The 15,057-nt window shown below is 37.2% G+C and overlaps 1 protein-coding gene across 1 annotated transcript in view; it reads left to right on the top strand.

Annotated features, from left to right (window-relative positions):
* LOC150097244 (TOM1-like protein 2) overlaps nt 1-15,057 on the top strand; it is a 253,155-nt gene that overhangs the window by 143,963 nt on the left and 94,135 nt on the right. Inside the window, exon 8 of the mRNA XM_090407627.1 lies at nt 2,921-2,999. Within this exon, the coding sequence (XP_090263753.1) occupies nt 2,921-2,999 (79 nt within the window). The remainder of the gene's footprint in view (nt 1-2,920; nt 3,000-15,057) is intronic.

The raw sequence follows: 15,057 nt of genomic DNA, 5'->3' as shown, positions 1-15,057 counted from the left end.
TCGAACCTGGGAAACATACTATCATCGTTATCTCATTAACTATACCTCTTGTCATTGAATTCCTGTACATTATATTATACCTTATTATTTCCAGTTTCTTGCACTTTCATACTTTCCCCATTTACTTTTTCTTTCATTCTTCCGTCTGCCATACCATATAACAATCATTTCGCCAGTCACTCTAGCTCCCATTTTGTTCTGTGCAGGATGCTGCATAAATGTGCTATTTCACTCTGTACTCTCATCTCATCATCCACATTCTTCAGAACACTTTCACTATCTTTCATTTTCCTTCTTCGCACACGACCCATTTCTTACAAAACATTTGACTCTTTCTCTCTCTCTCTCTTGCTCGTTGTCTCTCATTCTCTCCAATTTCGCTTTCATACCATAACCCACTCACTCTTGGCAGTGATACATAGAACATACACTACATTATACGAAATCCCTCATAGTAAACTCGGTAAACAAGGATGCCTTGGTTGCTATTTTCCTTCTATGCATTGGTGCCATGAAAAAACACTTTCTAATGTTATCCAGTATTAAATTTCCAAAACAAACACTCACACTCACCTTCACAGACTAAAGCAAGTAATATGCAACCCAAAATAATAATTACTAAAATTTCTAATATTCACTTTAAAAAAAATTGTATTCTTATAAACCTCCTTTGGATAATGATAGGGTGATTAACCCTATCTTCATGGTGTGTTCTATCGGTTAGTACCCATGTTATGGAACTGGTGTCTCTGTTTTGTATTTGGAAATCCCAAGATTTTTCTAGGAGCACCGTATCACTTCATGTGATATAGTTTAGCTTCTAATTTTTTAGGAAATGACATAAACTAGATTATTACTTTCGAGAGAAACTTGTGACATGAAATTAAGAATTATCAACATGTTAGTACAAGAAAAGTATGTTCAATATATTGCCAGATTTTCAGTTTGAAAATAACAAACTGTCATCAGTGGCTTGACAGGAAACAGTTTTTTACAAGGTATAATACAAACAATTGACCATTCAAAGTTAGAATGAGCCTCGTGATGTTACATCACTAATCACGATATCATTTCACTGAAGAAAGGTAAACATAAGGCTGTCCTGGTTGGCTGAGTGGTTAGCGTATCCGCTCTCCAGCCAAACGGCTGTGGGTTTGAATCCCGCCTTGGGCATGGATGTCTGTGAAAGTACTAGTGGTGGTAGTCGGCGATAAATGGCGTTGGTGGTAGATGATGAAGGTTGGTGGAGTAGTGAGACGAGGAGTTGTAGAGTAGATACCCTCCCTTGATGAGTCTTTGGACTCCCTGGAGGTGTGATGTAATAATAATAATAATAAGAGTGCAGAAATAAAGTGCATGTATAAATTTACAGTGCCATACAAAAATCTTAATTTATAAAATCATATTAAAGATATCATTAGACAGATATAGTATCAAGAAGGTCTTAATTAAAAAAAGAAATGAATGTCTTATTCTGATCAAACTTTCCCATATTTTTGGGAAACATACAAATTTGGGAAGCATACATTCTAAGATCGGCAGCCTCAACACTCTCTTTGAATAGCCGTTAGAATTTATACCGACATCTATGTAGAAGGTGAGTTTTAAACCAGAGAATGTTTTGGTTTGTCTCTATTCCATGTTGCACCAATTCAGACTTATCAGATTTGTTATGAAGAATATAAGAAAGATGTAACTTGGTATACACCAGGAAGAGACATAGTTGAGCGTTTATCTTTAGACAATGGGAAATAGGTGGATATTTTATTGATAGGAATATAAGTAGCTGTTAGATCATATTTCTTCAGAATTCTTGAAATTGGTTCTGAAATTCTGAAGATATATGGGATTGGAACTTGACGTATTGATTCTTTGTTGCTTTGGTTTGGCTTTTGTTGATGGTTGGGAAATCTGCAGATACCTCGTTCTATGCATATCATTATTTCTTTTGCAGGGATCTTTTTAGGTGCTGTTATGAAGTTGTGGTCATGTGCGAGTTTGCTAATTGCTTCAGGCTAAGGGATGATAGGTTTATTACCATTTTAGGAGGTAGTTGAGCTTTGGAAGCCAGGTTCTTTTGTAGGCTTTCAAAGTTTTTTAATATGTCGATATCATGATCTTTGAAATTCTTTTTCTGCTGAAGCATTTGAGACATCGGAAAGGATTGTCCAAAGGTCGACGTTCATCATCTGGTTCCACCAATACATTACTCAGGACTTGCTGACCATGCTTTGGACACCCACCACAGAATATGGTGGAAGAAGGCCACTTTATTATATCGCAGCAGGTACAAGTATGAAAGACTATTCCTTGAATCTGCCTCAGCTGTAAGAAACTTTCCAAACCTCAACAAATTTTAGTATATTAGACTGCCTCAAATTTGGGAAACATACATTCTAAGATCGGCAGCCCAACAGCTAAGACAACCCAATTTAGCCCACTTGGGGACACCATTTAGCACTCTAGGTCCAACTTCTGTTGTCTTTCCTTTAGCCTCATTTACTTAGTGTGAGTGCCTGCTGCACATATCATTGTTTGTGATTGCTAAAGATGGCAGTGTAACACTGTCAAAATTTAGGTAGTTATTAATTAAAGTTTTTATAATTAATAATCTAGTTTACATTGTCATTTCCTAAAATATTAGAAACTATGTCCAACCAACATATGCGTTCATCTCCAAGAATTACAAACATGTGATATGGGCTAACTCACCTTCAGTTAAGAAGTCCATATAAATGTTCTACTCCATCTGAATGAGATGTGAACCGAGATCTTTCCAAGCAGACCTTTTCCACAACCAATATTTGTAGAGGCACTTGATATTATATGTTATGAAAATCAATTTTTAATGAGTACAGTTTACATAGCTGACTTTTGTTAATAGTTGTGTGAAAAAATTTTCTTTACTTTCAATGTTCAGGACTTACACAAGACTTGTCAAGCTATGCAGAGTAGAATTGTAGAACTTCTGGACAAAGTAGGAAATGAAGAAGTCACAGGTAGGTTACGAGCACATCACAATTTCATCTATAGCTTATAATAATAATACCTTATAATAATACCTGCAAAAATGTCATAAACATTTGTGGAATAGGTTGAGAAATTTTTCCAGCCATTAGCATTGTGGTAGTGGTTGAAGAAATGTTATTGTATAAATTATTATTATTATATGGTTATCTCCACAGAGTCAAAGACTCATTACAGGAGATCCATATCATGCTTCTTAAACTTATTCCCTGTTGGGGTGCTCATGACTATTTCTAGCAATCCATTTCACTCATTCACCACTCTCCAAGCAAAGAATCTGGTCTGCACACCCTTACTGACCACATCCTTATACAGCTTTAGGAGTGGCCTGTTGTTCTCCCTCTACTCCTCATGTATTAAAAATTTCTTTTCTGTTAATCTTCTACACATACTGTACACTGAATTAGAAACCTTTATGCAGATGTACGTAAATATCACTTTTCAACATATATGCAAAATAGTTGATCATATGCATCACTTGTTCTAGGTAACTATATAACAATACTGCTGCTCAGTAATCATCAATAGTGTCGATCATAATAGGAAAAACAAAGGATCTTTTGGAGTTTGGTGGCAAGGTGACCTTCTCAGAAATAAGGCATCTGTTATAGAGACTAGAATAATAGCACATACCCCCTACATATTTTAGGGAATGTGCAAATCCTGTTGTATGATAGTTTTATTCACAAGCTGAGGGAGATGGATAATTGACTAGTTACATGGGCAGGAGATTGATTCTCTGAATGATGATAGTAGATTGTATGTGTGTTGTTATAAAGTATTGTGTAAAGGAAAGTAAGAAGTGGTATGCCACTAGGCTCTCTTCTTGAGCTACTACTAAGGTTATTGATATTGTTGATGATATTTCATGTAGATTGATATGGGATATTCAGTTGTTTGCTGATTATTCAAAGTTGTGAAGAGTTATAAGGAATGATACTGATATCTTCAGAAAATTTTGGACATATGAGGATCTTAATAGGTGCAAGCAAAACGTGTTTCACTTTGGGTTTAGAGGCAATCTGGGTAGTGGATCAGATTTGGAATCTAAGAATGGTGGTTGATAGAGGTGTGAATTTCAAAGGTCTGCTGTTGTTGAAAGTTTTTCACTTGGTTATGTTATAAATTAAAGATACCAAGAAATTATATACTTGGTTTAATCCATTATCCAAGTATAAGCAAACAAAGTTTGCGCCGGAAGTATCTTTCAGGACTGGGGCAACTTGTGGCAAAAGTGGTATAACGTCTCATCACTTGCCTTAGTATCCCATAATGCAAAGCACATCTCCTTGTGGACATGTATAATGCTATGCGTTAAGGTAAGGGTCATTTCCCATACCAGTTTCAACTTTTATTGAGGTCTCATCAGTGGGAGCCAGACCCAGAGGTGGTGATACTGAGGTGGAAATAATGGAGAAGTTATATTTTCCTATATGAGTTGCCAAAAGGCGTCACACCTTATTATTAAAATACTCTAGATTAAAGATAGATAGTTGTTGAAAGTTTTTCACTTCGTTATGTTATAAATTAAAGATACCAAGAAATTATATGCTTGGTTTAATTCATTATCCAAGTGTAAGTAAACAAAGTTTGCACCTGAAGTATCTTTCAGGACTGGGGTGAAAAACTTTCAGCAACTATCTATCTCTAATCTAGAGTATTTTAATAATAAAATGTGACACCTTTTGGCAACTCATATAGGAAAATATGACTTCTCCATTATTTCCACCTTAGTATCACCACCTCTGAGTCTGGCTCCCACTGCTGATACCTCAATAAAGGTCGAAACCAGTCTGGGCAGTGACCCTTCCCTTAATGTATAGCATTATACATGTCTGAAAGGAGATGTGCTTTACATTATGGGATACCAAGGCAAGTGATGAGAAGTTATACCACCTTTGCCACGAGTTGCCCCAGTCCTGCAAGATATTTCAGGCACAAACTTTGTTTGCTTACACTTGGATAATGGATTAAACCAAGTATATAATTTCTTGGTATCTTTAATTCAAAGGCATACATTGTGCAAAAGTTGCAAAGACCACACAACATATTTCTGCTGTTGTAAGGAGGAACTGACAGTAGATAAAGAAGTAGTCTAATGTGATGAGACCATTCCTGAACAATTGAAGAAATTGGAGAAGGTTTATAGATGAGAAACTGATGCAATATGAACAAATTACCGTATTTTTCGATAGATAACGCACTCGTTATCTATACAAAAAAGTCTAAATTCGTTAAAAATTAACATGCACGTTATACATTTGAAAGGTATGAGAGGTAAATCAAATGTAATAACAAAAGTAAGGTAGAAGTATTACTTAATATTTATTGAACATTACACTATTCAAATCCAAAAAATCCTCATCAGACTCAATATTGAAAGATACAATTGCATTAAAATTTTCGTTTTTAATGCAATTTAACGGTATTTATTCAGCTTCATAATCATTGTCACTGGACACCACTGCATTCCCTTGTGCTTTAATGAAACCATTTCTAACACAGTTTTCACTTACAGCAGCCCAACTTTCTACAATCCACGTAACTATATCTTTATATGATGTTCTTTTCATCTGCCCTGTTTTGTTATATTCATTGATTCCTACCTTTCACCTACACCTACCTTTCAATTGTTGATGCAGCCTACACAAGTTATCTTTTGGGCCCAGTGGTCACACAAAAAAGTCGTAGTAATGTTACAGTGCTCCCCAATAATGTGAAAATTGTAAAATTTGGAATTAAAAAAATCGGCCACTGCTACTAGCAACGCACATGTTTTTAAAGAATTCCTCTGTCTGTACTGCCTAACTCTACCGCTAGTTGGCGCATGCACACTATACATCAAAAGGAGTGATGAAAATGTTGGGGTGCACGTTATCTATCAAAAAATACGGTAAGTTACTTTTACATCTTTGTCAGGTATCCCTAGCATAATAAACATTCTTTTTAGATGGTTTTTGTTTAGTTAGGGAATTCAATATCCTCTATAGCTATTTTTTTTTGTTCTGTCCATTGATGGATGATCATTGTTCTTTCATATGTATTGTTAATTCCAAAAAACTGCTGCACAATGTCCATTATATTAAATTATGATGCTGTTGTTAGTTATACTGCACTTACAAATTTTGTTGCCTTGGATATGAGTTTTTTATATTTAGCAAGTTCTTTGAGATTTAAATTCTGATGTTTAATGAAATCATTATGATAGTAAAAAAAAAAAAAATATTTCTTAGCATTTTGACTTTCATAGCAAGGTCTCCTCAAGAATATACAGGGTGTTCGGGATAAATTTGACAGTTTCGTAAGGAAAAAGAAAATCTTCTTTGTATCTAATAAATTTAATGAATTGACAAAAAAACATTACAGGCAGAGTTAATTACAATACTATCAACAAGATTTACTCAAAATAACCACCATTAGCATCGATCACAGCTTCAATTCTGCTTCGGAACCTCGAACAAGCTGATGCTACAGTCTCCCTGGGAAGGGCCGCAAAAACTGTTTTAATTTTATCCATTAACTGGGCTTTTGTATTACTGGAAGTGCGATTGGTGTCTTTTTCAACTGCGCCCCATACAAAATAATCCATGGGGTTAAGGTCTGGGGAGTTTGGAGGCCAAACATTTGGACTGGTGAAGTCGTAGAAATTTTCAGACAACCATTTTTGACTTTTCCCAGAGGTGTGGCAAGGGGCCGAATCCTGCTGCCATACATACGGCCTACCATTGGCTACCCTTGTTATCCAGGGCTTGACTACAGTTAGCAACTCCACGAACAAAGCCCGAATTCCAATGCCAGGGTTCTTCAACACCTGTTCCTGCAGATTTGCGAGGAATTCTGTTGTACGAACGCAATCAGATCGTCTGCTAGGGATCTTTCTTCTTGCTACATCCTCGTAGTCACCATTGCAAGCCTCTAGTTCATTCCTGATTGTTTTTACTGTATTCAGGGAGCATTGGGCAGCAGTCGTAATATCCTTATTTTGATGGCGGGCACGAATCATCATGATACAAGTTATTCTCTTCCATGATTCAGGTGGGTTCCAGCTATGCATCCTTTCTGACATCTTGTATATGAATGAAGAAGGGTCCAAACTTTTAAATGAAGAGAAGTGTGTGTTAATACATGTAACTTACGGAAAAATATAATTAATTATAAATATGTCAAATTTATCCCGAACACCCTGTATATATATACAAGAGACACAGATAATACTATTTCATGTGTAGTAAGCTAGTAGAATAACACTATTTTCTAACCCTTATGACAAGCTGGCATTTGATAGATAAAAAATTTGCTCAATTAAATAAATTCCTCTAACATGTTTTATTTCTCAAAGAAAGCAGGTGGAAATTTTTAGCTCTAAATAACTTTTAGAAATTAGTAGGTGGCCAGTCTCATTATTTATTCTTTGCAGGTATGTGATTAATGGTTAATATGATTTCAAGACTGGTTTGAGAGTACAGCAGATTATTGCTTTCATCTCCTATTCCTAAACTATAACTTTCATATTATTGTATGATATAGTGTAAGTTATATAGTTGATTTTTTCTGAATTGCAGAAAAAATCAACTATGCTAAAAATCAACAATTTGAGAACTAGTCGAAAAAGCCAAAAAAAAAAAAAAAGTTCTTCTAGTCAACAGTTAGAATTGAATCTATTCATTTTATTAATTAAAAATATCTATTAATTAAAACCAATCTTTCCTGGTATTCTCGTATTATGGGTACAGATTCATTATCACAAGACTACATAGGTGCTTTTCATTTAATGAAGAATTTATTATTATTATCCTAAGCCCCCCATGCAGTCAGACTCATCTATTAGGTCCCTTTTGTCTCATACACACACACACAACTCATCATACCATGCCTTAAACACATTCAAGTTCTCTGCAGACACCACACACTCATGCAGTGCATTCCAGTCATTCATAACTCTCGATGCAAACAACCTGCTTCTCACTCCCTCCTTATACCGCTTCCAGGGATGACCTCTTGCTCTCTCCCAGTCTCCCACCATTTTATGAAAAACCTTTCAATGTTAATCTCTATCATATCACCCCTCTTCCTCCTATCTACTAGACTCTGCAAATTGCATTGTCTCAACCTTTCTTCATATTTAACATTCCAGAAATCAGAAACTACTTTGGTCAATCACCTCTGGATCCTCTTCATCGTTGTGAAAACCAGGTGACCAAATCTGTGCACAGTAGTCTATACATGGCCTAATCAGAGCTATATATATATACAATGGAACCAGAATTTCCTTACTTCTACAAGTCAGTGTCCTCTGCATCATTGCCAGAATTCATTGTGTTGTCCTCACAATTTTGGCAGTATTGCCTCTAAATTTGAGATTCTTATCCACCATCACCCCAAGATCTGCCCAGTTGTGAAGTTCCTTCACATGCAAACTTTGTTTGCTTACACTTGGATAAAGGATGAAACCAATTATATAATTTATGGCAGCTTTAATTTATATTATAACCAAGTGAAAACACTTTCAGCTTCTGTCTCTAATCCAGAGTATTTTAATTCTCGTGGAAAGGCTTAGACGGTTATGCATTTTTTACTAAATAATTTAAGGAAATTACAACGTCAACTAGGATATATACAGGGTGTTCGGGATAAATTTGACAGTTTCGTAAGGAAAAAGAAAATCTTCTTTGTATCTATTAAATTTAATGAATTGACAAAAAAACATTACAGGCAGAGTTAATTACAATACTATCAACAAGATTTACTCAAAATAACCACCATTAGCATCGATCACAGCTTCAATTCTGCTTCGGAACCTCGAACAAGCTGATGCTACAGTCTCCCTGGGAAGGGCCGCAAAAACTGTTTTAATTTTATCCATTAACTGGGCTTTTGTATTACTGGAAGTGCGATTGGTGTCTTTTTCAACTGCGCCCCATACAAAATAATCCATGGGGTTAAGGTCTGGGGAGTTTGGAGGCCAAACATTTGGACTGGTGAAGTGTAGAAATTTTCAGACAACCATTTTTGACTTTTCCCAGAGGTGTGGCAAGGGGCCGAATCCTGCTGCCATACATACGGCCTACCATTGGCTACCCTTGTTATCCAGGGCTTGACTACAGTTAGCAACTCCACGAACAAAGCCCGAATTCCAATGCCAGGGTTCTTCAACACCTGTTCCTGCAGATTTGCGAGGAATTCTGCTGTACGAACGCAATCAGATCGTCTGCTAGGGATCTTTCTTCTTGCTACATCCTCATAGTCACCATTGCAAGTCTCTAGTTCATGCCTGATTGTTTTTACTGTATTTAGGGAGCATTGGGCAGCAGTCGTAATATCCTTATTTTGATGGCGGGCACGAATCATCATGATACAAGTTATTCTCTTCCATGATTCAGGTGGGTTCCAGCTATCCATCCTTTCTGACATCTTGTATATGAATGAAGAAGGGTCCAAACTTTTAAATGAAGAGAAGTGTGTGTTAATACATGTAACTTACGGAAAAATATAATTAATTATAAATATGTCAAATTTATCCCGAACACCCTGTACATTAAAATAAATTTTAATATACTTCAATATTTCGGCAACGTCACGTTGCCATTTTCAAGAAACTTAAGAACAAGACGCGTGCACATAGGCACAACAAACAGTAAGTGAGGAAGAAGCTGGAAGCTATTATTTCTCCTAAAGTCCTGATGGTGCCCCCTAGTGGGCAATGTTGGTATTCTTGGGCGATTGGGCTGAAGGTCTTCTGATGTATGTTTCCCAAATTTGAGGCAGTCTCATGCAGACAAATTTGTTGAAGTTTGGATTGTTTCTTAGGGCTGAAACTGATTCCATGAAAAGCCTTTCATATTTGTATTTACTATAGTATATTATCGTGTCTTTCTTCCACCTTATTCTATTGCAGGTATCCAGCGCATGGTCAGCAAGACCAGAGTGGCTGTATTGGTGAAACCGGATGTAGTCCTTGTGTTCTGAAATTCTGATATTTGCTGTCCTGCCTGTTTGGCCAAAGTAGGACATCTTACAGCTGCAAGGGACCTGGTATACACCAAGTAGGTCTAGGTGGTGGTGGGGGGGGGAGTTGGTCTTTAGTAGAGCGGATGAGGGATGCCAATTTTTTATATGGTCTATAACAAGAAGTTAAGTCATGTTTTTTTTTGTAATTTTTTCCGAGGTGCCTCGGATATAGTGTGTGGTGATGGATTTAGAGTAATCCTTGTTGTGGGGGGGGGGGGTTACTGGTTTCAATATTTTTTGGATTTTGGGGGGGGGGGTAGCCATTGGCTGAGAAAGTGTTAAGAATGTGGTTTAGTTCTGTGGTTAGGGCATTGTCATTTGAACAGATAAGTTTAGCCGTGTTGTGTAGTGTCTTAATGACTCCATATTGTTGCAAGGAGGGGTGGTGGGATTGTTAGCGAATGTATCTGCCTGTATGGGTGGGTTTTCTATAGACTGAGAAAACCAAGGTTCTATAAGGCTGGCAGGTGACTAGTGTGTCTAAGAAAGGAAGGCAGTTGTTTTTTTCTTCTTCCAGGGTGAATTTGATTCTGGGGTGTTGGTTGTTTAAGTGTGTTAGGAAGGAGAGGAGTGCATCGGAGCCATGTGGCCAAATAGCGAACACATCATCAACATAGTGAAGCCAAATGGTTGGTTTTTGTGGGGCAGAGTTTAAGGCTTTCTCTTCAAAAGTCTCCATATAAAAGTTGGCCAAGGGTGGGGAGAGTGGAGAACCCATGGCTGTCCCCTCTATTTGTTTCTAGAATTTTCCTTGCCAAACAAAATAGCCTGAGTTCATTGTGAACTGAAATAGGGCTGTGATATCGGGAGGAAATTTAGCTTGGATTAGCTCTAAAGATTCTTTGAGTGGGACATTTGTGAATAAGGAGGAGACATCAAAACTGACCATTAAGTCAGTGTGTTTGAGTGTAAGGTTTTCTATGCTGGCTTTGAAGTGCACTGAGTTTTTTATGTGTGAAGGTGTGTTGCCAGTATAGTGTGAGAGAGCGTTGGCCAAATGTTTAGCTAGTTTGTATGTGAGGGAATCAATGCCATCCACTATGGGACGTAATGGCACATTTTCCTTATGTATTTTTGGGAGTCCATAAATACAGGGGGGGGGGGTTATGGAGTTAAATGGTTTTAATTTGTTAGTGATTTCCACAGGCCAAGACGTGACCTTCTTAAGAAGCCTGTGGAGTTTTCTAATTTGTGAGTTGGTGGGATTGTACTCGATAGGGAGGTAAGTAGCCCGATCTCACAATAGAGCTTTCAGCTTACCTGTGTAATCCTTTTGGTTAAGCAATACTGTGGCGTTCCCTTTACAGCTTTGGTGATTATTATTTTCTTGTTTTTCTTTAATTCTAGTAGAGATTTAATTTCCTTTTCCTTACTGGCATGTTGGCTTTTTGTGGTTTAGCTTTGGTCAGAACACAAACCAGAGTATTTTAATAATAAGATGTGACACCTTTTGACTACTTGTATATGGTAATATGACTTCTGCATTTCTTCAACCTTGGTATCACTTGTGGGTCTTGCTCCCATGGATGAGACATCTATAAAGGTTAAAACCAGTCTGGGTAGTAGCCCTTCGCATAATACATAGCATTATACATGTCCATTAGGATATGTGCATTGAATTATGGGATACTGAAGCAATTGATGTGAGATCATGAGACTCTATATACAGATAGCCTAATCATGAAATTACTTCACACAAACTTTGTTTGCTTACATTTCGATCAAGGATGAAACCAAAAATATAATTTCTTGGCATCTTTAATTTATAGTTTAACCAAGCGAGAAAACTTTCAGCCTCCTAAGTTTGTCATACTTGCAAGTTTTGTAGTTCCACATAAAACCTTTCTTGACTGAAATTTACACATATTGATCATCCTCCCAGGACAAGACTTCATGTTCACTTTTTCTGATTGGAGGTAGAGTTGATACTGCAGTTTTAGTTAGATCTTCTGATGCTATTACCAGATCCAACACTGTCAAACCCCTGATCCCTTTCATCCATGCTCTTTCAGGTACTTATCTCTTGGTAACTGTATAATTTCCATTTTGCCATATGTCCTTTTCTCCTTCAAATCTATATCACGATAGTTGAAGTCTCCCATGACAATTGCTTATCTGCACTCATTATGCTAATCTGCTGATAAGCAATTTTCATTTGACAAACATCTGTTTTATCCATGTTTTCTGGACCTCCCAGGTTTATAGCAGCAGCTAACAATGCATTTTGTCATATTGGCCTCTATGTCACACCAGACAGACTCAAATGAACCATTTCTGTCAGATCTACAATCTTCCTTAACATCTTTTTTTTTTTGTTGTTGTTGTTGTTGAAGTTCTTCAGCTATCTTGTGTGTGATGTAATGACAGATGGTTTTGAAAGAGAGATTAAATGTGACACAATTGAGAAAGAGAGAGTAAATCTTGACTGAAAGAATAGTATGACTGATGTAAAGAATGAAGAGTTGTCTATAATGAGGGAGATAGCTCAGTTGCGTGAATAAAGGTATACAGCTGATAATAGAAAGAAAGAAGTATGAAATGAGAGAAAGAAAAATTAAGCAGCGAGTCTCGTACAATGATTCAATCTCGAAAGGTGTGATTGACATGAGATTGACAGAATGTGCTTTCTGGGTGCAAAAATTAATGATGTTAGTGAGGCTATTAGAGCATAAAAGGGTAGCTGAAAGAGATAATTGTATTGGCTGAAACAAATGATTTGAAAGAGAAAAGTATGGCATGAGAGAGGACATGAAAGAATTACTGAAAGTAGCAAAAGAAAAGAGTGAGAGAGTTAAGATAGTGAGCCTGTTGCCTCAAGATGACAGAGTAGAGCTGAGAAGGAAGGCCATAATAGCGAATGACTGGATGCGTAGATTATGCAGGAGGAATGGTGTGGAGTTTGTGGAGTGAGTTTGATGAGCAAAAGGACTTATACAAGAAGGATGGTTTGCATCTGAGTGGATTTGGTGTTTGGAGACTGGAAAAAGTGTTGTTGAATGAAGTGAAAGTGGATGTCCAGAATCAGGGGAACTAGAGCTTTTTTTTTTTGGAGGAGGGGCGGTTATTGAGTGAATATGCAGACATCAATGGGGCAGTTGAGTGTAATGTGTATAATATGCCTAAGTTAGTACCACTGGTAACAAACCAGAATGGCATAGTTGTACATTCTTTCTTTTACTTGCAGCATATCGAAAGAACTGTTTGGGATTATCTTTAGCCTGCATTGCTTACTAATGCCAGGAGCATTCAGAACAGCAAGAGGAATTTTTGGCATTAGTTAGTTCATTCTTGCCAAAGATTATTGGCATTAGTAAGAGATGGCTAACAGAAGATGGGATAGAATGTGAAGGGTATAGTGTGTTCAGAGAGGATGAAGAGAAAGGAATGGGAAGAAGGAGTGTTATTGATGATAGCTGATGAATTGCAACCAAAGAGAGGAGAAGTTCAACTGCAGGACAAGTGTAAATAACACATTTGGGATAGGCCTCTCTCTGGTAAGATAGAGGCCTACAGAACAAAATAATATACATATGGATGCTGCTATAGACCAGGGGATGGAAAAAGACTTCACCAACATCTGTGGTCTAAACTCCAACTTTAATAGTGTCCACTACCATCTTCAGTCTACCAAATCCCATCTACTCTTTCTGGCAGAAACTCATATCTCGCTAGTCATCTCAACCTTCCAAACCACACACTCTAATTCCTTTTGGAAAAGATGAGATGATGGAGATAGTATGCATCAGCAAATAGACTCAATGAGTGCAGGGCAGGTAATTATTATGGGAATATTAACTATGGGAACATAGATTGGTATTTATGCTGAATAAATTCTATGAAATGGAATTATTTAGTTACTAAGGGATAATTACCTGAGACAGCATGTGATGGAATATATTAGAGATTCAAGAGTGCTTGATCTAGTAATTACATCTGAGAAATTGTCTATTACGAATATGGCCATGTTGCCACCAACTGGTGAGAGTGATCATATGGTGTTGACCTGGGAAGTGGCTAAATGTATGATTTTCATTTAAGACGGTATGTGTGGAATTACAGGGCTGGTAAGTATGACATGTTTACATGGGAGTTAAATAGATGAATATCATCGTTAAGTTGGAGCTGCCAAAAAAAGACAATTATGGAGGGAATTTAAGGAGAAAGGTGATTAGTAGGCACCTCTGCCTTATACTGCTCATACTCTTCTTTTGCCTTTCTTACCACACCAGTTACCCTTCTGGTGTGGTAAGAAAGGCAAAAGAAGAGTATGAAACAAAGTTAGCATTGCAGGCTAAAGATAATCCCAAACAGTTCTTTTGATATGCTGCAAGTAAAAGAAAGAATGTATATTGCAGAATGATTTTAATGAATGCTGATGGTAGGGAGGTAACTAAATCAATTGAAATAGTAGCCATACTAAGTAAACACTTTGCAAAAGTATATCATCCAGTTGGTGATGTTGCAGGAACGAGAAGGACAAAGGCTTATATGGGAACTGAGGTAAATGAAGTGGAGGTGTGTAGCATATTACAGAACCTTGATGTGAATACAGTTGTGAGATTGGATGGTATACCAGCTCAAGTTTCACATGTGAAGCGGCGATAAAATTGTCATTACCCATGACCATATTGTTTAATCTAAGTTTCAACTCTGGGTTTAGTCCTGAGGGGATGGAAAGAGGGGTAAAAATAGTTCCATTGCATAAAGGATGCTCCAAGACTGATGTAGCAAATTACTGACTGATCAGCATATCAGGAGTTGTCAAAGTATTGGAGAAGTTGGTCAAGAGCAAAATAGAGGAATAGGTAGATGGAAATGGGATACTGTATGGGGGCATCATAGTTTTATGAAGGGTAGGTCATGCTTCAGTAACTTGCTCACATTTTATAACGCAGTGACAGCTGAGTTGGATAAAGACAGTGGGTTTACAGTGATACTGCTGGACTTTGTAAAGGCCTTTGACAGAATAGTACATGAGGATGGATATAGGGTGGTTGATGGAGAGATATCAGAGAGTAGTTT

The sequence above is a fragment of the Typopeltis vanoorti genome, chromosome 17 (assembly GCF_054136105.1).
Source record: "Typopeltis vanoorti isolate ZY-2024b chromosome 17, IOZ_Tvanoo_1.0, whole genome shotgun sequence".
Classification (NCBI taxonomy): domain Eukaryota; kingdom Metazoa; phylum Arthropoda; class Arachnida; order Uropygi; family Thelyphonidae; genus Typopeltis; species Typopeltis vanoorti.
This window is presented reverse-complemented; position numbering and strand designations above follow the sequence as displayed.